The sequence below is a fragment of the Sturnira hondurensis genome, unplaced genomic scaffold, assembly GCF_014824575.4.
Source record: "Sturnira hondurensis isolate 20B ecotype Veracruz unplaced genomic scaffold, ASM1482457v3 Scaffold0007036, whole genome shotgun sequence".
Taxonomy (NCBI): domain Eukaryota; kingdom Metazoa; phylum Chordata; class Mammalia; order Chiroptera; family Phyllostomidae; genus Sturnira; species Sturnira hondurensis.
This window is the reverse complement of record NW_028079667.1, coordinates 2,628,599-2,650,139: the sequence shown is the minus strand read 5'-3', so window position 1 is coordinate 2,650,139 and position 21,541 is coordinate 2,628,599. Positions and strand designations below refer to the sequence as shown.

The 21,541-nt window shown below is 40.8% G+C and overlaps 1 protein-coding gene across 2 annotated transcripts in view; it reads right to left on the bottom strand.

Moving 5' to 3' along the window:
• Nucleotides 1–21,541, bottom strand: part of FRAS1 (Fraser extracellular matrix complex subunit 1) — a 425,396-nt gene that overhangs the window by 77,323 nt on the left and 326,532 nt on the right. For both annotated transcript variants that reach the window (XM_037051016.1, XM_037051015.1), the window contains exons 36-44: nucleotides 20,059–20,190; nucleotides 18,866–18,991; nucleotides 16,236–16,483; nucleotides 10,474–10,622; nucleotides 9,975–10,137; nucleotides 8,031–8,166; nucleotides 4,533–4,723; nucleotides 3,358–3,511; nucleotides 1,906–2,169 (exon numbers count right to left, since the gene is read on the bottom strand). In XM_037051016.1, coding sequence (XP_036906911.1) covers nucleotides 1,906–2,169; nucleotides 3,358–3,511; nucleotides 4,533–4,723; nucleotides 8,031–8,166; nucleotides 9,975–10,137; nucleotides 10,474–10,622; nucleotides 16,236–16,483; nucleotides 18,866–18,991; nucleotides 20,059–20,190 — 1,563 coding nt within the window. The remainder of the gene's footprint in view (nucleotides 1–1,905; nucleotides 2,170–3,357; nucleotides 3,512–4,532; nucleotides 4,724–8,030; nucleotides 8,167–9,974; nucleotides 10,138–10,473; nucleotides 10,623–16,235; nucleotides 16,484–18,865; nucleotides 18,992–20,058; nucleotides 20,191–21,541) is intronic.

Below are 21,541 nucleotides of genomic sequence, written 5' to 3'. Positions count from 1 at the left end.
TTTCTCCACAGACCCTTTCTCCCTCTCACTGTCCCACAGCCCATCAGTCGGCACCTAAATTCACATGATAGCTCCCTGTTCTGTGACGTAAACCACTCCTAGACCTATGATAAATCTGCTTGGACCTAATTTCTTTACTGTCTTGAGGATCCTCAAATCATAAAAAAACCCTGCTTTTTAAAAAATTATTTAATTATTTTTCAAGTACAGTTTTCTGTCTATTACTCCCATCCCATCCCACCCCTGTGCTCCCCCCTCTCCGTCCCATTTCCACCCTTCTCAGTTGTTGTCCATGTATCCTTTATATATGTTCCTCTAAATCCCTCCCCTATTTCCCCTGAAATTCCCTCCCCTCTCCCCTCTGGTCACTGTCAACTCTGCTTTATATAAACTCACAAATATAACTGGTTGCCATCTCAGACCTAATAATCAAACTCACTGTTCTTCCAGACACGGTGAGGATTACAGAGAGGGGGACCTAGGTGGCGGGCCCTGCCCAGCTGCACACCTGCTGGGGTGGGGGCACAGCATGGGCTACTGGAAACACCTCTTTTCAGGGCCTCACCCCTTGCTCTTCTGTCCATCCACCTTTTCATATTAATAGTAAATTCTGCCCTGGCTGGTGTGGCTCAGTGGATTGAGTGTGGGCCTGAGAACCAAGGAATCATGGTTCGATTCCCAGTCAGGGCACATGCCTGGGTTGCGGGCCAGTTCCCAGCAGGGAACTCATGAGAGGCAACCATACACTGATGTTTCTCTCCCTCTTTCCTTCCCTTTCCTTCTATCGATAAATGAATAAAAGCTTAAAAAAATAAAAAATAAAACTAGTAAATTCTGCTACAGTGGATCCTAGTCACCCTGGTGTTTGCAGAGACAACTCACCACGGGCCCTGAGTGTCCCTGCATGTTCTTGCTGGGTAACGCTCAGAATGCAAGGCCTGACCACTTGTCACCCAGAACATTCTCAGGGATGGGCTGATATCCTCCTCTGGGCCAAAGATCAGGGAGCTCCCTGAGTTCAGGGTTCCCCTCCCATGCAGTGCACACCTCTCCCATGCAGTGGGCCCTCTGTACCACCCCCATGAGATTTGGAGGGCTGAGAGAACCAAAGCAAATGTGCTGATGGCAATGCTGCTTGCTGTGCTGTGAGCAGCAAAGTACTTTGTCTCGGACCCAGGAATCTTGGGTCTTCCACCAGCATCCAGGAAACAGTGGCAGGCTAACTTAATTGCTGGTAAGTAGGGTAAAGGTAAATGCCAGACCTAACACTTGGGGCCTCTGGGATCTCCAAATTTTCATACACTATTATACTACGTATCTTCACTACAAAATGCATGTGAAACTAAGGAGGGACCGTCCAACAGAACTGCAGTCAGATGTGGATGCTCTGTGGGCAAAAGGTCGAGTCTCTAATTAACATCTACGGACACAAGGCACACGTGGTCAGTGCAGTTCACACAAAGCAAGATGGTGGCTGTTCGACCCTAGAATACCATGTCAAAGGATTCTCAGCTATTTGCATAATCTCTCCTAGTGCATGACTAAACTGCCCCAGCAAGCTTTTTAAAAAACTAAGCATGTTGAAAATCTCACTGGATTCCTTTTGTTGATTCCTTTTGTTCCTTCCGTGTGAGGTTGGGCAGTGGCAATGTCTGAACCTGGAAATGCCATAACCTCTTCTTAATCTTTTCTCAAATTCACAGACATAGCATCTGGTCCAAAGAATTTCAGACATTCACTTTTGTCACTCACAATGTTTAGTTCCCCCGAAACAACAGTTCTTGCCAGCTCCAGCCTCCCTGAGTTCTGAATGCTTAGCTCCATGCCCTCCCGCAGAGCTAAAGTGGAAGGAAGCACTGCGCACCAACCAGGCGCCACAGCCACCTTCTTCCGGTCCTTTGGTACCTGCTAAGAGCTTCAGGCTTCGGTTAACAGCCAACTGGGGAGTGTCACCCGTGGGCAGCTCTATGTGTATCTCCATCCTCCCCGTGTCCGTGTGGAGTCCGTCGGTAAGAGAGAACCGGAACTCATCCACTGCCACACGGGGACCGCCAGGCATGTACCAGACCAGCCTGCCTAGGATGTCTTGGTAGGTGAAAGAGGAGCCCTGGTCTAAAATCCTCCCATTCTCCAGAAGCTCAGAAGCAGTGTGCCTCTGGAGTAGATGACCTGAGGAAGGAAGTGAAGAAAAACAAAGGAACAATGGCAGAACATATATGGCCTCAAAACATTGTCTGATTTCATTGACTAGTACGAGCCCGGGCAGAATGTCAAGCACCTCAGAGGCTCTTGGCGACACATACATAAATGACCAACAACTTGGCATTTTAAAAATAAGCACAGGGTGCTGCTGCAGCCTCATCTCCAAATAAAGAAGATAAAGTTCCACTTTTCCTGGTTAAAAATCTCTTAAATAGACACAGACGGATGTAGTAATAGCATGGCTTAGAAATCAAATCCTACTCCATGAATTCAGACTCATTTCATTACCTAAACCTTATTTTTCCCTTCTGCAAAGTGAAAACAGCACTCTTCACTCACTGTCTTCCTCCTAAGGCATGTGGGGACAGGAAATAAGGGTATGTTTTGAATTCCTTTTAAATTCAGAAAGACACTAAGCATCTTCGGGTGGAGACATAATTTTCTGCTTTCAAGGGCCATGTGTACCACAGTGGGACAGTTAAAGTGCTTCATTAAAGAAAGTGAAAATGATTGAGGGAAAGCTAAAAGGCAGTGACTGGCAGCCTCTTCAATTAACTCTCCATCAACAACGGTTTTATCTCTAAGAGACCAACGGGTGTAAAGGACGGACTCTTGGGAGATGAAAATTCCAGCTCTAGTTAATACCAGGGGGTTGGCACTTAGACAAGAAGTAGATAGAAGATTCCCATGGTGGCTTTTACCTCTAATTTAATCAGGAAAAGTGATTTTTCTGTAAAAGGGACAAGCTCATTAAGACGTCTACCATGCCTGTAAACTGAACACCTTTTGCAATGAATAACATGGCTCTTCCTTGCATAAAATGGCCCTGGGTTACCAAGCTACGATGCTTTCTCTGAGAAGAGAATACATAGACCCTGAAACCCATTTTGCCTGAGGTCACATAGAAAAGTGAGAAAATAGCTGAAATTGAATCTCAGAAAGACCAATCACCTAGGATTCAGGCTTCTAGAGTAAATGGTGTCTACTGTGAGCCCAAAGAAGGTCAGCCAGCTGTGAATTTGATTTGTACTTTGATGCAAAGACTGAGTGATATAGAGGCAAGACAGAGGAATAATCAGCTGAAATTTATGTGTTTATTCTAAGAACCCCTGGGGCACCTCAATTAAGAAAGTTTATATAGCGGTTGCGTCCTACCGTGGTCAGGCTTTTTGGTCAATACAAAAATCAGCTCATTATCTGGTGTGTCCAGGTCTTGCAGGCTCAAAGAAAAATTGCTTATCACCACTCCCGAGCTCAGCTGCACGCGGAGAGGCCTCAAAGTCATCCTGGGGGGCTCATCGTTCTTGCTCTGATTAAAGCATAAAATACTAAGTCTCACACAGGTGCCGGTTTAAGAAAGAAAAACATGCATTATTCAGAGAAAGTAATATTGGTGCATCAACTTTCACTATCAAAATACCATGTCATGTGTCACCATCTTTAATTCCCAATCAAAATGGTTAGTTTTAAAGGAGAGCAAGTCACACAAACAAAACGTACCCCTGAAAAGAAATGGGTGGACATTCTACAGAAATCTTCCCAGATCTTTTCCATAGGTAGGATGATCATATTTCCCAGGCTAAAAATACGGGTGTGTGGTTATACAAGAACAAGCAGATTTGGGGGGATAAAAGGGCAAATTATTTGAAATCAGAACTGTCTTTAAAAACTCTAAGTATATCACAGTCCCTGTGGGATGATAACACATTCAAAAGTGTGGGTGTTTAAAGTTGTGTTCCTGCCCTTATGACAGTGCCACCCCCATTGCTGTCCCTGAAGGGTGCTGAGGGCACCAAATGGTTTATTTTCTCAAGGCAGAGAGTATTCCATTCTGAGCATTATCTTTTATCTCTCTTTCTCCATGGGGTGGTAGAGCAAGCCTATGCAGTTGCTCCAATGAGAGTAAGTACAGCATCAAGGAACACATTTCTTTGGTGCTATAATTTAATGAATAAAATGCATTAAAAATCTAAGAAAAGGTAAGTATGCCTTAGCATCACACACAATAATTTCAGGGGAAAACTGGTATGTGTTAGCTTTCATCTAAATATGGAACTGGAAAGGTTTCCCCATCTGACCCTCACAAACTGTTTTCACACAGAAGGAATAGATTCTACCCTGGAATGAGAGTTTAGGTTTCCCAGCCAGATCGTCCCTAAATGCCAGCCTTAATTCTACAAATTTCCTGTATGTTAGGATTATTTTTTCCCATTAACCTCTAACACTGAAGGTCAAATTCAACCTTCTTTGCTTTTGAGTTTATATAAAGCTATTTCATGGTGGGAGATTATGGTCAAAGGCCCAACTCCTCCAACTTCCAAAGTCTTTACCTCGATGGTGATATTGATGCTGTGGATTTCTGAACGACTATTTCCATCACTTACATAAAAACTAAAAATATCATGGGTTGGCTCAATGCTTTCATGAACACTCTGGAAGTAGTAAATGTAGTTTTCCAGGACATCTTGAATTGGAAACGATGCTTCTAAGTCACTGGTAGTTCCAGGGCCAAAACGATCTCCTGCATCAACATCAAGAGAGAACTTTGACTTTGATCCATTAATGCCTGCTTACTAGGCTGAACCAGAAAACACGACAGCATCATCAACACAAGGTGCGAGCATGTCTGAGGATGAAGGTTGGGGAGGGGAAGGAGCAGAAGACCAGGGCTCAGAAGACTTGGGCTTGGATCCCAGGTTCCCCACTGTTTCTCATCTATAAACGGATTACTTGCCCTGCTGTTTCCCTGGGGAATAAATTGAGATAATATGCACGAAAACACTCAGAAGGTTGCTATTTTATATAGACAGAATTAGTGGTTATTTTTGTTAGAAATCTTTCATAACATAAGTGCTGGGGCAAGTACCGATTGCAATAGCAAAGGTTCTACCTTAAGCTTTAGTCAATTTCAAGATCACTCTACTTGGCATACCCTGCAAGAGGAACCCTCTTCCTCTACATAAGAAGAGGTCCACTGTATACCGTTTTATGTAAGAAACGTTCCTTGAGCATGTTCTCGTTTGATCTCTCAGTCCCTCAAGGGAGCCTCGGTGGGAGTCAGAGCTCAGTCCCTGGGGTGGTCCACCAGGACCATGGGGATGTTCGAGCGCCATTCAGAGCTCCACAGGACCTGCCGGCTCCAGTTCCTTTCCTCCCAACCCCAGCGGCTGTAGAAGGCCAAGGGGAAGGATAAGCACTTTCTACATAATGGATGACCTGCCTTTTACTTAGTCTGAGTCTCTGTAATTGATTGATTTCAAATGATCACATTTTCTTGTTAAAAAAAAAAGAGGGGAAAAAACCCTGTGTCTTAAAATATTCTGGACACAGCAACAAAAACAAAGTATAGATAGAAGATCTGAAATTAGCAAGGCTTTCTCTTTCCCCCTCCCACAGTCCTTTGCAATGATCAGGTCACATATTAAAAGGCCACTGACTTCCTGAATTGTAGAGAGTGTCATTTTTTTGTTGACCTCCCAACAGAAAAACTAGGAAATGAAGTTTCATTTATAATTTGTTTGAATCAAGAACTCAAAACAGATATTTTTTCTTCAATAACATGAATTTTCTTAAATTTTATTCCTTCAAATTTGGTATCTCTGTCACCAAAAGCATGTAGGAATCTAATTTCTATGATATACAGTTCAGGGTTTCCACAAGAAACTCTTATAATTCTTTTAAGTTCTTATTTTCTCTCTTTTCATTGATCACTATTAATGTGAGAAATGTGGCTTCTTTATTTGGGTCATAAATCGCATAAAGTAAATAAGACCTAAAAATGCACTCGAATAGAATAATGACATTTTCTGTCACTGGAAAATGAGCCATTCAACAAGTGAATCCTTCACTGCAGCTTTCAGCATCAGTCCCTCCAATTTTTAAATCACACCTTTTATTTTTTTCACATAAATCATTCTTATGTGCTTCCATTTTTTCTTAAAAGGAACAGGCCGTATGCACGCTACATAGTTCTCAGTGCGTGCAGGCTGTCATCGTGAACATCTCTTACTGCATTGCACTGGAACACAGTGATGCCCTAGAGGTGACCTAATTGTTAGATTTTGTATGTAGCAATATAGTTATTCCATCCCACTCAGTCTTGTTAGTAAAAAGTTAAGGTTGCTCCTTCTAATGCCTTTAAAAAGACATTCTTGTGATCAGCTGGATTTGAAAGCTAGATAGCTAATTTCACAGACATAAAACAGACTCGGTTCCTAATACCCATGGAGCAAAACGTGGAGTCCTCAGATGATGTGCCTGGGACAACGGTTTGTGGCCCTGATCATCTCGTCCTTACTTTCAAGTTCGTGCTAACATAGGGCAGCCATTTTCCAACCGTGGTCCTTGCACCAGCATCAGTGGTTTCGCCTGCGAGCCAGGGAAAAGTGCAGACGCCCGGCCTCACAAGCCTCTCCAGCAGGACCGCCGGCATGCTGCCCAGGACACTGCGTTTTCACCAGCCCTCCCTGTGACTCTTAAGGACAGTGAAGTTGGAGAACCATTTTTAGAGGCTGACTGCTGGACGAGCAAAATACTCCTCTGTGTACATTCCAGGTTAATGGAAAACCCTGTGAGAAGGCTTCATAAGAAACCATCTAGAGACAGGAGAAGGCCAGGGCATCCATCCCTTGCTGGTTCCCCGCCCTTTGCCCATGCTCATCCCTCTGTGAGAAATGCCATTTTCCCTCTGCCCACTAACCCTCCAAGTTCCAACTCAAGTGTCACCTCCTTAGACTTTTCCTGCCTTCCCAGGCAAAAGTAATTGTTTTATCCTATGTATCTTCTCAGTGTGATACTTCTTTCCCTGTCCTGGCATTTTAAGAATTGTGTAATAGCCTTCATTTCTGTCTCTCACTTGGCGCGGGGGCTGTTTTATTCACCCATTGTCCCTAGAACAAAGATGTGTGGAGATAAATCGAATTCAGTGATAAACAAGTCTAAGCGCACATATTGAGAGGGAAGATGAGGAAAAGACCCACGGTTCTCTACAGGAAACCATGACCACTGCTAAGTGAGTTTCCGGTAGCCAGGCTCAAACCTCAGGCACTATGCTGGCCACACAACCTTCAGTCAGTGGCCGCTCTGTGGGAGCTTCTGGCTGCACCCCAGTGAAAGCCAAGTGCTGGCATTCAGGAATCTCACTGCAGAGGCAGCAGCACAGTAACATGCCATGAGCTGTCTCAACTGTGAGTCACCACGGTCCCAGGGGGGCTGGGGATGGGACACATCTGGCTTCTCCTTTGCAGTGCTAACCACTGAGGGCAGTGGGCCCAGGGCAGATGGTAGAAGGGGAGGGACGTTGAGGAGAGGATCGCAGAGAGACAAGCATGCATTTCAATTCATGTCATATCTTTAGAGGAGCCAAGACAGAAGCTATGCTTCGGCTAAACTGCAGCTGCCTCCCAATAAAAGGACAGACATTTTTATTTCCTTGACGCGCAATTCTGAGTATAATCCACAATGCCTTCCATCTCCACCGCTGGTGCCTTGCTCTATTTTTTCCCATAACACTGATTTACCTCCTAACATCACACGCAATTTTCTCACTCTTGAGGTTTCTTATCTGACTTCCCCCCGGGATCTAGGGAACCACGAAGGTAGTGGTTCCTGTCTGTTTTGTTTACTGATGTTTCCTAGTGCTTAAAAAAGTTCCTGGCACATGGAAATGCTCAGTAACTTTCTGTTGAGTGGATGAAACCTGCCTTCCTTCCATCTCTTTGAAATGGTCCCATTCCTCTTTGGTGCAGGGTTAGCCAGAGGCAGCGAGCCCCCTTCCCCTCCCTTCTTTTCAGGTGTGAAAGAATTCTGAGCAGCGCCCCTGCGGGTACCTGTGCCTGTGTTCTCAATGCATCCGAACATGGGCAGGGCACTTAGTCTAATGACGGCATCTCCCTGGAGGTTGTCATGATCATCAGCAGCAAAGAAATGGTGAAATGAGAGCGGAGTTCTCCCTCCCTCGTCCACCTGAGAAAGAAAAGAATGCGGAGGGTCCTGGGGCGATTGCACATAACTGAGGTAAAAAGAACTGAATTGCAAAGTGCTGCCTGGGGTGACCTTCTGGCACCAATTTCACTTCTTTGAGGGGGCAGATCCTCTACAGGCGAGATGAGGAATGAGCCTGCCGGTGAAGCCAGGCAATCTTTCAATGCCTCTCAAAGCGCCACTCAGGCACGATGACTTCTGTGTTTCCCTTCAAAGTCGTGCTTCCTTCAATGATAGATCTGGTTATAAAGCAGCTCTGGCCCATTCTAATCACTCACCTCGGCATGACTGCATGACAGGATGGCTGCCTTTCTTTCATATCAACATTCAAAAGCCCGCAGCCAGACAATGATCATCCAGTCCTCCCCCGGACACCGTGAGGGCGACTGTCCTATAGGTGTTCCCACACAGAATAAAAGTCCCATCTATTCCTTTATAGTGTACATTTATAGGTGTGCAGAAGGAAAGGGCTCAGCATACCTGAAAGCTAGTGCTTATCTTAATGTCGAGGAGGAAGATAAATCAGTACAAGTAAAAGTGGTTGCTTGCAGCACCTTTCTCCTTTAGGGCCCTGTTTAGTATGCTAACTCTGCAACCGGAACCTGGTGGTTTTTGCTGCACTTCTGGATATGACCCAGGCCTTTCACTCTGAAGAACTCTTGGCTGCATGTAGGAAGACTGACACGTTACAAAGTGGAAGGCCACCCTTGCTTTGGGAATGGGGAAGGTCCAAATGGCAGCCCCAAGGTGTAGAAATAGGAAAATGGGCGGAATATCAGACTCATTTAGAAACAACTCCATTTTGTTAATTTTCAGTTGCTCAATGAAACCAGAAAAACTCCTGAGTTTTTGGTACTATGGTATATATAGAGAACATACATATGGACTTTTGAACTTTTATGGAATTTCTACAATGTGCCAGTACTGTACTCATTTTTTAAAATGCTATCTTGTTAATCATCAGAGCAATCTTCTGGAATTACTAATACTTTAAAGATGAAGAAATTGAGGCTAAGAAAGAATACATAATTGCTCCAAGGTCACTTAACTATTACATAATACAGCTGTCACGTGAACTCAGATCTGGGTAACTTCATGATCAGGGTTCATTATCCAGCTGCCCACCACCTCCGCTTCCCTACCCTGAGGAACTGTCAACATTGTTTACCGCAATCAATATCAACTTGACTTAGGAAGTGACTTGGGGGACACTGTCCAGATTCCCACGTTTTAGTTGCTGCAAACATTAGATTATGAACTCCTCAAAGATATTCCATTCCTTTTATTTTTTTAGTTGACATAATACATAAAATAGCATTTTATTACTCTTAATATACTTCAATTATCATTATCACATATCTCAAGGCACTATTTAACTTTAAGTTACCCTTAATTTTTTTGTGTAGAAGAGGCACCGACTACTTTTGACGTATCTGGCTTATCACCGAAGCATCCTGATTACCAATCATTTTCCTCTGGTTTCATCAGCTTCCTCTGTGTGCTCCTACTACTACACACATCCAGCATTTGTCAGGCACATACTATTTATCGACTGACTAAACAACGTAGATATAATTTGGTTTTCCCTATGTAATTCTTTTCTTACTCTTTGAAAAACTCATGATTGAAATAATGCATATCTTGATGCTGTTGCCTTGATACTTTGGGGGAACGACCTGGCAGCCAGTTTAGAAAGAGATCCTTTATTCATGTTGCCACAGATTCTAGCTCCCTGTGGCAATATGAATAAAGGATAGTGCTTGCTGCTTATTGGCCTGAGAGTTGTTTACCGTGATAAGGTCGGCAAAAGCAATGACAGGAGGTGGATTCTTGACAGGAGTGATGAAGATGGTGAACGTCTGATGGTCCAGACGGTTGTGGTCCAGATCAGACACAGAGAAACGGAAGCTGTCAGTAACCAGCTGACCATCAGTCTCAAACACAGCTGAGTACCTACAAAGGCCAAGAGAGGAATCAAATGAATTATCTACATTGAGAAGCCAAGTGAGATGACTGCAGCTTTGTTTAAAATTGGGGCCAGAAACAACATAATCTTTCAAGGGAGCTACTGGTGAGTTGTCAACTTTTTAAAAAATTTTGTTCCACATGTTTTAAAAAAAATATTGACTTTATTGGGTGACAATGGTTAATAAAATTACATGGGTTTTATGTGTACAGTTCTATAATGCATCACCTATACATTATATTGTGTGTTCACCACCCAAAGTCAAGGTTAATTATTTTAATACATTAAAAAATTCTGTTGAGTAATACAAAGTGGTTACATACCTAATTTTCTTGTTGTTGACATCTTCCATTGTGAAATTGGCAACCTCTGAGATTTCTTCCACTTCAGGTCCCGTGGTTCTTAAAAGAGTGCCATACATGGGCAGAGATCTTAACTGAATCCAGAGCTCTGCGTCGGGGGAAGAGTCATCCTGATCAGGCAGATATGAGGTGATACATGAATGCACATTTGCAGAAATAAATATTTCCAGCAGCTAACGCAGTTTCTTCTTTGCTAATTGGAAAAAATCTCTTTCCGCTTTGTGACAAAGCAACACCATTTCAAACTGCCTGAAAATCCCAGTAGTTATTCTTTCTAAAAAATGCCTCTTTGATAATCTCTTTTTTCAAGAGTAGCTTAAGATAATAGTGGGGAAATTCACTTTCAGTGAGTGGCACAGGACAAAGAGGTGCCCTGTTGTTACTATAAGAGCCACACAGGGCTTTGTTTTCATTATGAGCATCCAGTGAAGAATAAAATACGGTCAGAGATACAAGTCACCTTTCTAAAAACACAGCTGTAGCCTTCTTCTAGAGTTTCCGAGGATGATTTCCTGATCAGAAATGAGTAAAATTCTCTTACAACATATAATACAGTGATAATAAGAAGAAAATTCTGCAAAACAGAAAGAATGGAAGTTACTGAGCTCAGCCAACAATTCCCTTTAATGTTCAACATAACATTTTTTAGTTTAGTGGGATTTGGGGAATCTTATGGTTTTCATTCTATCAGAACTTAAAAGACCGTTTCCCTCTCCTTCTCCATTGCTTTTTGGGAAATAAAATTGGCTTTCTGTGTTTCTACATGGACAAAAATTGAATGCCTTAATGAACAGTTTCCTGTTTCTTCAAGGATATTTTTGGAAATAGCTACAAGGTAGGCGGCATGTTTTTGGAGAGTTTTCCTCAGTCATTCATCTTTTAGAGCATTCGATGTGAACACGGGGCACTTTACCCTCAGCTGCAGCAATGATGAAGATAAATACGGCATCGCTCAGTATGCTCTCAAATGCAAATGTTCACAGCTCTACTGGGCAGTTAGAAGAGGTGCTGGGTCAGAAACATGAGCACGGATGCATGTTCAGGGGCAGCAGGTTGTAACCAGCTCCCATTTCTAGCCCCAGAGGCTTTTTTAAGTTGGCTGTTCAGAGCCTCAAGGGGAGATCCCAGAACTTCCAATATTTCTTCATATCACTTGACACCGGCAAGGAAGGAAACATAAATTCATTAAAGTAGCAAAACTTCAGAAAATTTCCCTTAAATTTATGCTTTGAAACTTTCTCTATTTTTCCACATGGGTTGTCAAATACAATATGCAGACTTCCAAAAGACGACCTTCTAACATTACTGTGAGTACTCCCTGAAAGAGAATTTTTAAAAGACAGCTGAGAGTTCTAAGTATTGTCTCCAGGACGGTGATAAACTACAGAGGGACAGAGCTTCTGACTCCTGGTTAGAATCATCTTCTAACCTCTGCATCAACAAGTTCTATGCAGAAATACTTTTTTCATGTCAGACACATCTTATCATAATGTTTCAACTCTCAAATGACTGCTGGGTTTGAAAAAGTGTGAAATCAGCTAGATTTTCCCCCTGAAAATGCTGCTATAATTTAAAGAAATTACTATTTTGGGAAATCTAAGACACTGTGGGAACAAAAATTTATATGAACCTAGAGCTTGTTCTCATGTAACTTTCCGACTTAAAGACCTTCTTACCCATTTTGTATTAATTAATTTTTTAATTTTCTTCTTATTATTTATAAATCTATTGTTTTGCTGATTCACCACGAGGACTAGAACCTCAGATAATTAGTATTTGTCTAGTGTTTCTCCTTTATTCTGTCCCTGGGTATATCATTACCTTGGATCTTGTTACTCATTTCCTTAGTGCTATGAAGTATAGTGCTATGAAGTATTTTAGTTGTTTTTATACTTATGAAAAGGGGGTTAGACTCTTCTCTTATGGGATCTATTTTTCTTTTTATATAATAGCAGACTGCTAAGACCCATCAATATTGTTTGTGTAGCAATAGTTCCCCTGTTTGGAGTGTTCGCTAATATTCCACAGACTAAGTGTTCTACAAGGTACCTGTTATCCTGGTGATGGGCATTTGACTGGTTTCAACATTTTGGTTATCACAAATGATATTGCTATGAACGTTCTTGTGCACATCCTTTTGGTGTGAGTTTCTCTTGGAGGGGACTCTAGGGGTGAAATGGTTAAAGTATATGGCATTTATTCTCACAACACAAAGCCAAATTCTTTCCCAAAGTGCTCATTCCAGCCTATACTTCTATCAGCAGAGTAAAAGGCCTCCTGCAGACCCATTACCTCTCCAACATTTGGTGGTGTCAGATTTTAAAATTTCTCCCAATTGAATTGGTGTAAAATGACAGGTAACTATATTTTGCTTTTCCTAATGACAAAAAGATGACCATCTCTTAGATTTACTGGCTCTGTGTGTTCATCTTCTGAACTTCCTGTTAACGTCTCTTGTGCATTTTTCTATCAGATTATCTTTTTCTGTTGATTTGCAGACAGTCTTTATCTTTTCTTTGTTCTTTTTGGTTATACGTGTTGCAAATATCTTTGTTCACTTTTTAACTTCTCTGTTTTCTGTATTCATGGTGTGTTTTAGGAAACATACATTCAATTTTACTGTAGTCAAGTGCATCAATCTTTTCTTTAGAGTTAGCCCTTTTTGATTCTGGTTTAAGAAAATTTTTCCTTTCCCTATATCCTAAAAAGAATTATAAAGTTTTGCTTATGACATTTATGTACTTGATCTGCCTGGAGTTGATATCTGTGTAGGGTGTGAGGAAGTGGTATAAGTTCTTTTGTTTTTCCATACTAATACTCATATTGTGTAGATCCATGTTTTATTTTTATTTTTTAAGATTTTCTTTATTTATTTGTAGACAGAGGGGAAGGGAGGGAGAAAGAGAGGAAGAGAAACATCAATGTGTGGTTGCCTCTCATGTGGCCCCCATGGGGGACCTGACCCACAACCCAGGCATGTGCCCTGACTGGGAATCGAACTGGTGAACCTTTGGTTCACAGCCTATTCTCTATCCATTGAGCTATACCAGCCAGGGCCAGATCCATGTTTTAAATAGTTCCTCCTGTTTCCACGGATCTGGCTTGCTGTATCTGTTTTATATTATGGCGCTATATGTGGGTCAGCTCTGGACTCTCCAGGATATTCCTGTACTACACTGCTTTAAAAAGTCAGCTTTACAATAAACCCAGACACCTGGTAGGACAAGCACCTGCCCGCCATCATTCTTTTTCAGGATTTTGGTCCTTCATTCTTCCTTATGTATTATACAATCAGCTCATCAAGAGCCATAAAAAGTCTCGTGGACTTTTGATTGGGTATCAGTTGCATGGAAAATCACTTTGTGGGAGAACTGGTATCATTTTGATACTAAATCTTCTTATTTATGACTATGGCAAATGCGAAATTTATTTAGTACTTTTTAAAATATCTGTCAGTGAAGTGTTTTAATGTTCTCTATAGAAGTACTGCCTGGTCTTGGTTAGATTTTGTATAATAGACAGACAGGATTTTTCTAATGCTATTGCAAGTGGTATCATCTTTTGAATTACATTTACTTGCTATTTTTCACTTATGTTTAGCAATGCTATTGCCTTGTTAATCTCCTGTCTGGCCTCTTGGTAAATTCTCCTTTTATTTCTAATACTTTGTCAAGAGATTCTTTTGGATTTTCTTTATAGTCAGTCATGACATTAATTATTCCTAGAATTTACACTTTTGTTACATTTATTTTCAGATATGTGCTGTGCAGTATTATTATAGATGGTATCATATTTTGAATTATTGTAGTTTGGGCTGGTACATATAAACACTATTAACTTTTTAAGATAAATCCTATATCATCCTCCTCATATTACAGATGAAAAAAACTGAGCCTAGAGAGTGAAAGAATTTGCTAAGGGTTACTGTGCTAGGAAGTGGTGAGCTTGGAGTGAAACCCTTCTGTTCTAACTACAAAGTCCATTGCATCCCTTCCCCACTTGTTTACTTACAGTGCATAGCAAATGTGCAAAAGAAAGCCCCATTAATAAGCAAATCACACAGAATCCCATTTATGCCTTTTGTCTCTCCTGACATCTAATTAATGAACTCTAATTACAAACAGACTCACCTGCTCCTATCCCTTTATATTCTGCTTCATTTATGAACAGATTTCACATGGCTTTTCCAGTCTTTCTGGATGTCCGCTACAAACTCACTAACTAATAAGCATATCTGCAGAAATTTTCCCCGTTATGCTATGTACGAAATTCTTCTTAGCCCTCGCAGAAAGTTACTATGTGCCTTAGCAAAATCTTTAAAGTAGGCTATGCTTTCAGCAGGCTAGGATAGTTCTTTTGGAGTCTTTCTGCTCTCACGGGTAAATTCACGTTCAATCAATTTCTGAAAATACACGTTCAGCGGCCAATGGGCTTGCATTTTGATATACAGCTTATAACAGGCAGTTAATGGGCAGGAACTACTCCTGGAGTGCAATTCTGGTCTGTCGCACATCTTTCAAGCCTTGGTGATCTATTGATTAATTCTGTATTCATACATTTTAATGAATTCATGAGTTTCATAAAATTCAAGACCATAACTGATGGTAAAAATCACCTGTCAATTAAAAAAAAGACTGCAAAATCAAAGCTGGTCGGAACTGTAGTGGACCCAAGAGAAGAGTCAGGGTAGAAGGCAGTTTCCCATCATTTGAGAAAAGACAATGTGAGGGGAAAATCTGTGCAAAACCAATTGAAGAAATAGTTCCCAGGCCTGCGCTTTATCTTTCACGCTCCTACTCAGCACTGGATTTTATAGCCAGACCCCTCAGCCCAGAAAAGGATTCCTTAAAACTACAGAGTGGTTCTTTTTTTTTTTTGAAAGGCCAGGTCATTGGTTGGAATTTTAATACCAAGAATGACTACCATTCAGATAATCACTCTTATTTTCAAGGTATTTGTCAAATTGTATCACTATTATGTTTATATAGAGTTCATATCTATTTATAACATACACTATTGAAGAGTAAGATAAATTATCCTCATTATCTTTAGTGCCATGGGTAAACTCAAAGAAGATGAGTTTAATTAATGAGGATCATTCATCGAGTGAAGGCCAAATGAGAGAAAAAAGACAGACCTACAGTTCCTGAACTTACCCTTGGTCCCCTAACCCCCCTGTTCCTCTTGGGGCATGGAATGGCGGGTGAGTCAAAAATCTTGCCTAGGAAATCTGGCAAACAGGCACTGCCAGAGGGGCGTGCTGACTTCTGCCTTGAGCTGAACCTGAGACAAAAGCTGGTGAAAAGTGGGCTTTCTCTCAGAAACGTGGGCCATGAAATACCATGACCTGTTAGTTGCTCATCAGGTTAAGTTCCTCCGAAATTCTCTGTCTGTAACATTATCATCTGAAACACTTTATGGGTGGAGCTTACAAGAGGGGCACCTGAGCTTTTCAATCACTGGCACTGTTTCCTGTTGAAAGTCACCCAGCCCTACACATGCCCAGTGAATTTTTATGAAGGTTTGCTTGTTCACATGTCTGTTCATGAGACGGCGAGAGCAGTTGGAATAAAGAGTGTAACTATTCCTAAGAGTAGAACTAGAGGACAGTCGAGGAAAGAATTCTTTCTATGGCCACAAACGGAAGCCCCAGTTTTCAGATCGCTCCCTGGCCAGCCAGGGAGGGTGCAGTGGTGAACAAGAGGGCAAGTGTGAGCACTTACAACATAAGCGAGGTGTGATCTAGTGATTACAGCTGTGCTTTGGCTAGCAACAGTGAGGCTCAGAGAGGCACCAGTAGCCAGCCGAGGCCCTCGGTCCCCTGGCAGTGACACCTCCACTCTCACTTCCACGGTTGTCACCGAGATACCATCTGTGACGGAGATCTCCATGTTGTCCTCCTGGGCAGAGGAGCCATCGTGTAGGTACCGCAGAACATTTTTCTCAATATCCTCATATGTGAAAGTGTCACCTTTCAAGAATAAAACAAATTATAAAACCAATTACTTCTGGGAATGACGCTTTTCATTTATATAACACCTTTGATCTCAGGATTTCAAAGTATAATATATATAGGATCGTAATCTCTGGGAGATGTAAGCTAATTAGTCCAGCCACTCACCCAATATAGGATTCCCTTTGCACTGTTTTTGAAAAAGGTGGTTAGCTTGTCTTTCAACACTTCTCAAGGTGGGAGGCTAACTCTTTTACAAGGTAGCTCATTCCACGAAAAGCAGTTCTATTTTTTTTTAAATCTGCCTCTATAAGATCCCTTCATCACTCTTAGTTTTAGGGAATAAAGGACAAGCTCTTATTCTTTATAATAGTCCTTCTAGTACCTAATCTTGACACTGAAAAGTTTTTGAAAAAGCAAATAAATTATGCTTAATGAATGTGTAAGAGGTCTCTGTTTTAATTGAGAGTATAACATCTTTTTAATTTAAAGATATCTAAAAATTTAAAAATACCTTTGAAGTTACAAACTCGAAGTATATGTGAATTATATAGCTTTGGTACATATTGTACAAAAACGTTTCAAGGTCATATCACTTTAGAAAATATTAGGGTTAAACAAAATTTAAAATTAAAATCTTTTAAACTACAGGACTTATTAGAATTTTAGAATTTTAAAAAATTTTCTTTATTGATTTTTGTTTAGAGCGCAGAAGGGTGAGAAAGAAAGAGAGACATCAACCTGTTGTTGCAATCATTCACACACCCATGGGTTGATGGCTCTAAGTGCCCTGACCAGGGATGGAACCTGCAACCTTGGCGTATCAGGACAATGCTCTAACCAACTGAGCTACCTGGCCAAGGCAAATTTTAGAATATTTAGAAAATTTTGCCCTGGCTGGTGTGGCTCAGTTGGTTGGAGCATGATCCTGTACACCAAAAGATTGTAGGTTTGATTCCTGGTCAGGACACATATCTAGGTTTGATCCCCTATTGGGGAACATTTGGGAGGCAACGAACTGATGCCTCTGACATCGATGTCTTTCTCCCTCTCTCTCTAACAGCAATGAAAAAAATGTTCTCAGGTAAGGATTAAAGCTTCTCCAAATCATTTGGTCATGGAGCCCTTTTCATGAGAAATGCTACTTTGTGCCATGGGTCCCAGCATTTCACAGAGCACAGTTGAGGTACCAGTCTTCCTGGATGTTATATTCAACTCTATTTCCTGATAGGTTATTGGCTCTCATAATTGTTGTTATGTAATTAAACTAAAGAATTTATTCATTCTCTGTATTAGTCTTCTAAGCCTTCTCTTTCAACATTGTGTTATGGTGATTTGCTGGTGCTAGTGGTATTGTGCTTAAAAAGGTAAGAAAACTAGTAAGTTTATTATAATACATTAAAAAGAATATTTTACAAACATCTTTGGATCTCACATGTTAATTACACAAATGTAGGTAAAATACAATGTTAGCACAAACTGTGCTATAGCCATTATGCTCCTAAAGCAGTTCCCTTAGTATACCAGAAATCTTTTCTAATAATACTTCTTTTGTTCAGTGAGTTTTTAAAAATCTAACTTTGTGACTTCCAGATGCCCACTGGTTTTCTCAAAAATTCAATATACCTTCAAGGTCAAAAACTTTCCCCGTACCTCTGTAGGGATATTCAGAATAATGCATCATTAAATGATAACTAGGAATCACATAAAGGTTTTGGGAAAGTGCAGATTGTTGGAATAAGCATATAGCATCCCAAGGTAATGACTTTCAAAGGGGTAATATTTACTTTGATAATATCTACTTTGATAAAGGATGACTATTAAAAACTAGATTTAGTTACATTCTTTGTGCTTTTCTGCTCTTTCCAAACAATCAATATGTGTTATTTTTATAACTGAAGAAAGTGCGGTAAATACTATTTTAAAAAGCTAGTCACATTACCGCACTGCTATATCTCATAAATACTAGTTTAAAAATGTGTTCCCTTTTTTATGGCTGTATATGCATGTAGCTTACACAATTGGAGTTACAGAGCTATAAATACTGTGAAGATTTACATACCGTAGTAAGATAAACAAATTCACGCTCATGCACAACCCATAGGAAAGTAGCAGCTGGCAACGCATATGAGGCTGTTCTCAGTGTCTTTATTCCAGGTTTCAGAAACCAACCAATTTCACCTACAATCTGAGCAAACAGCTTCCTAGTTTTGGGCGTGGGAGGTGGCACAGAGAAAGAAGTCCCAAACATTTCAGCCGATGGGCTAAACACTGAAGTTCTTTTCAAGTATCTCCTCATAAGTTGTCCCACAAAATTGCTGACTTCTTGTCTGAGACACATAAAACAGACTGTAGAGCAAGGAGTGCCCCCTGTAGGTCAATGACAGAGTGAGCAGCTACCTGTGGCCATGGGCCCTTGGAACTCAGCAGTGTCCTTGAGGAGCACACCGTGCTGCGGAGGGTTCTGAAGCTCAAACAGGAGTTCTTCAGGTGCTGTGTCATTATCCCTTACTACCAACTGAAGTCCTGCAGGCAGGAGCATAAAGCATGGTGAGAAGGTGTGTACATTAAAACTGCATTCTCTGTATACATTAAAGCCACAGGCCAGCCTGGAAGCCATGTTGTGGGGAATCTGAGTTACAAGAAAGCACCTTTTATACCCAATCGACCACAAAGGAGTGAAAACTGATAATATAGTCAATTCCCATGATACAAGTAGATTCTTCCACAAGTTAACTTACAAGTAGGTAGTTTTGAATTCAGAATGCCTTGCCCCACACCCCCATCCAAATGAAGGTATGGAAGCCCATAAAAAGTCAGTCCTGACTGGCTACCATAGGTTTTTTTCCCAGAAAATGCTCCTAGAAACTATTTATGTTTTTGTTGTTTCTTCCCTTCTTCTTTCTCTGAATCTACGTAAGAACCAAGTCATTTTAATGATGGCTGCTCCAGCCATCACTGCAGTGGGGGGCAGGGTAAAAGTGACAGCTGGCTTGTTTATAGATGGATGATAATTAATTTTAGGCAAATACCCACACACAAAAAATGGATAAGGATCTGTAGAGCATCCCCAACAAAAATCACAATATCCACTGTTTGCTCTTATTGTGCAATATTCTTGGTAATGGAATACACTTCCGGAGAGTGAGTATAGTAATAGGTAAGTCAAATCACATACAAAAAGAGTTGGTGGGCCAACACTAACTCTTCACAACTGCTGAAGGTTATCATGATCTGTCATTTCTCCTGGTTCGCTTTATTTTCTAAATAAGAAATAAAGGAAATAATTGAAACGGCTCCCCTCTATTCTCTCTACTACTTTTTATTTTAGTGATGCCAACAAATCAATCTCCTGGAGGCTGGAGAATAAATTCTGTGTTGTAGTCCATTACTGAGCATTGGCCTCTCAAGGGTCTATTTCCTTCTCTTTTCATGGAAATGGACAGAGGGAAGGATAAGGATGAGGATGCAAGCAACTTCTGGAAGAGGAGGTCATTACATTTTGGTAACCTTCAAGAGGTTCCAACAGGGACTGTTGTTGAACTATGGTTCCATTTCCAAAGCTGTGATTTTGGGGGGCTCCCAGTTCTTACCTACAGGAGTGCTGCCTCCTGGGCCGACCTCAAGCAATGGAGCTGTGACCTGGAACACTGGGGGGCGCCGATCAGAGGGAACTAAGTGAATGGTCAGGGCCATCTCTGGACTCATGTGCTCTCCATCCGAGACTAGAAACAGTACACAGGCACACACATAAGTCTACTGTAAACAGTAGTAGACTTAGAAATAAGTCTACTTATTTCTAGTAGACTAGAAACAGTACACAGGCACACACATAAGTTTCTACTCAGAAACTATAAAACACTGAAGAAAGAAATTGAAGAAGACAGAAATAAGTGGAAGCATATACTATGTACATGGATAGGAAGAATTAACATCATTAAAATGCCTACATCAGCAAAAGCAATCTATAGATTTAATGCAATTCCTATCAAGATATCAATGGAGTGTTTCACAGAACTAGAACAAATATTCCAAACATTTATAAGGAAGCACAAGATCCTGAATAGCCACAGCATTCTTGAGAAAGAACACAGTTGGAGATATCCTTCTACCTGATATCAAACTATATACAATGCCATAGTACTCAAAACAGCATGGTGCTGGCATAAAAACCAAAATATAGATTAATGTGACAGAATAGAGAACCCAGAAATAAACCCACACCTTTACGGTAATTAATCTTTGGCAAGGAGGTAAAAATATACAATGGGGTAAAGAGAGACTATTCAGTAAATGCTGCTGGGAATACTGGACAGATACATGCAAAAAAAAAAACCAAAACAAAACCATGAAACTACATCATCTCCTTATACCACACACAAGAATAAACTCAAAATGGATTAGAAGCATAAATGTAAGACTCAAAACCATGAAAATGCTAGAAGAAAACATTGGCAGAAAATCTTAAACATTTCTTGAAGTAAACTTTTTCTGAAATGTCTCCTTAGACCAGAAAACAAACAGAAAAAAAAAAAAGAACAAATGGGACTAATCAAATTAGATTTTACACAGCAAAGGAAACCATCAACAAAATGAAAAGACATTAGCAAAACAAACAAGTGAGCATAATAGAACTAGAGACATGGAAATAAAGAACAAACTGACAATGACTGAAGGGGAGGGGTGATAATGTGAGAAAAAAGGGGAAGAGTCAAGTCAAGGAACATGTACTCATGGACAAAGGGGGGATTTAATGCGGGGGTGGGAGGTGGGTAGTGCAGGGGAGAGAAGTGGGGGAAAAATGGGGACAACTGTAATTAAACAACAATAGTTTTTTTAATGAAAAAACAACCCACTGTATGGGAGAACATATTTGCCAATGATATATCTCATAAAGGGTTAATACCCAAAATTTATCATACACTGATAAAACTTAACATCAACCACCCCCCAAACAATCCAATTTAAAAAATGGGTGAAGGACCTGAACAGAAATTTCTCCAAAGAGGACATACAGATGGCCAACATACATATGAAAAGATGCTCAAAGTTGCTAATCATCCAAAAATGCAAGTT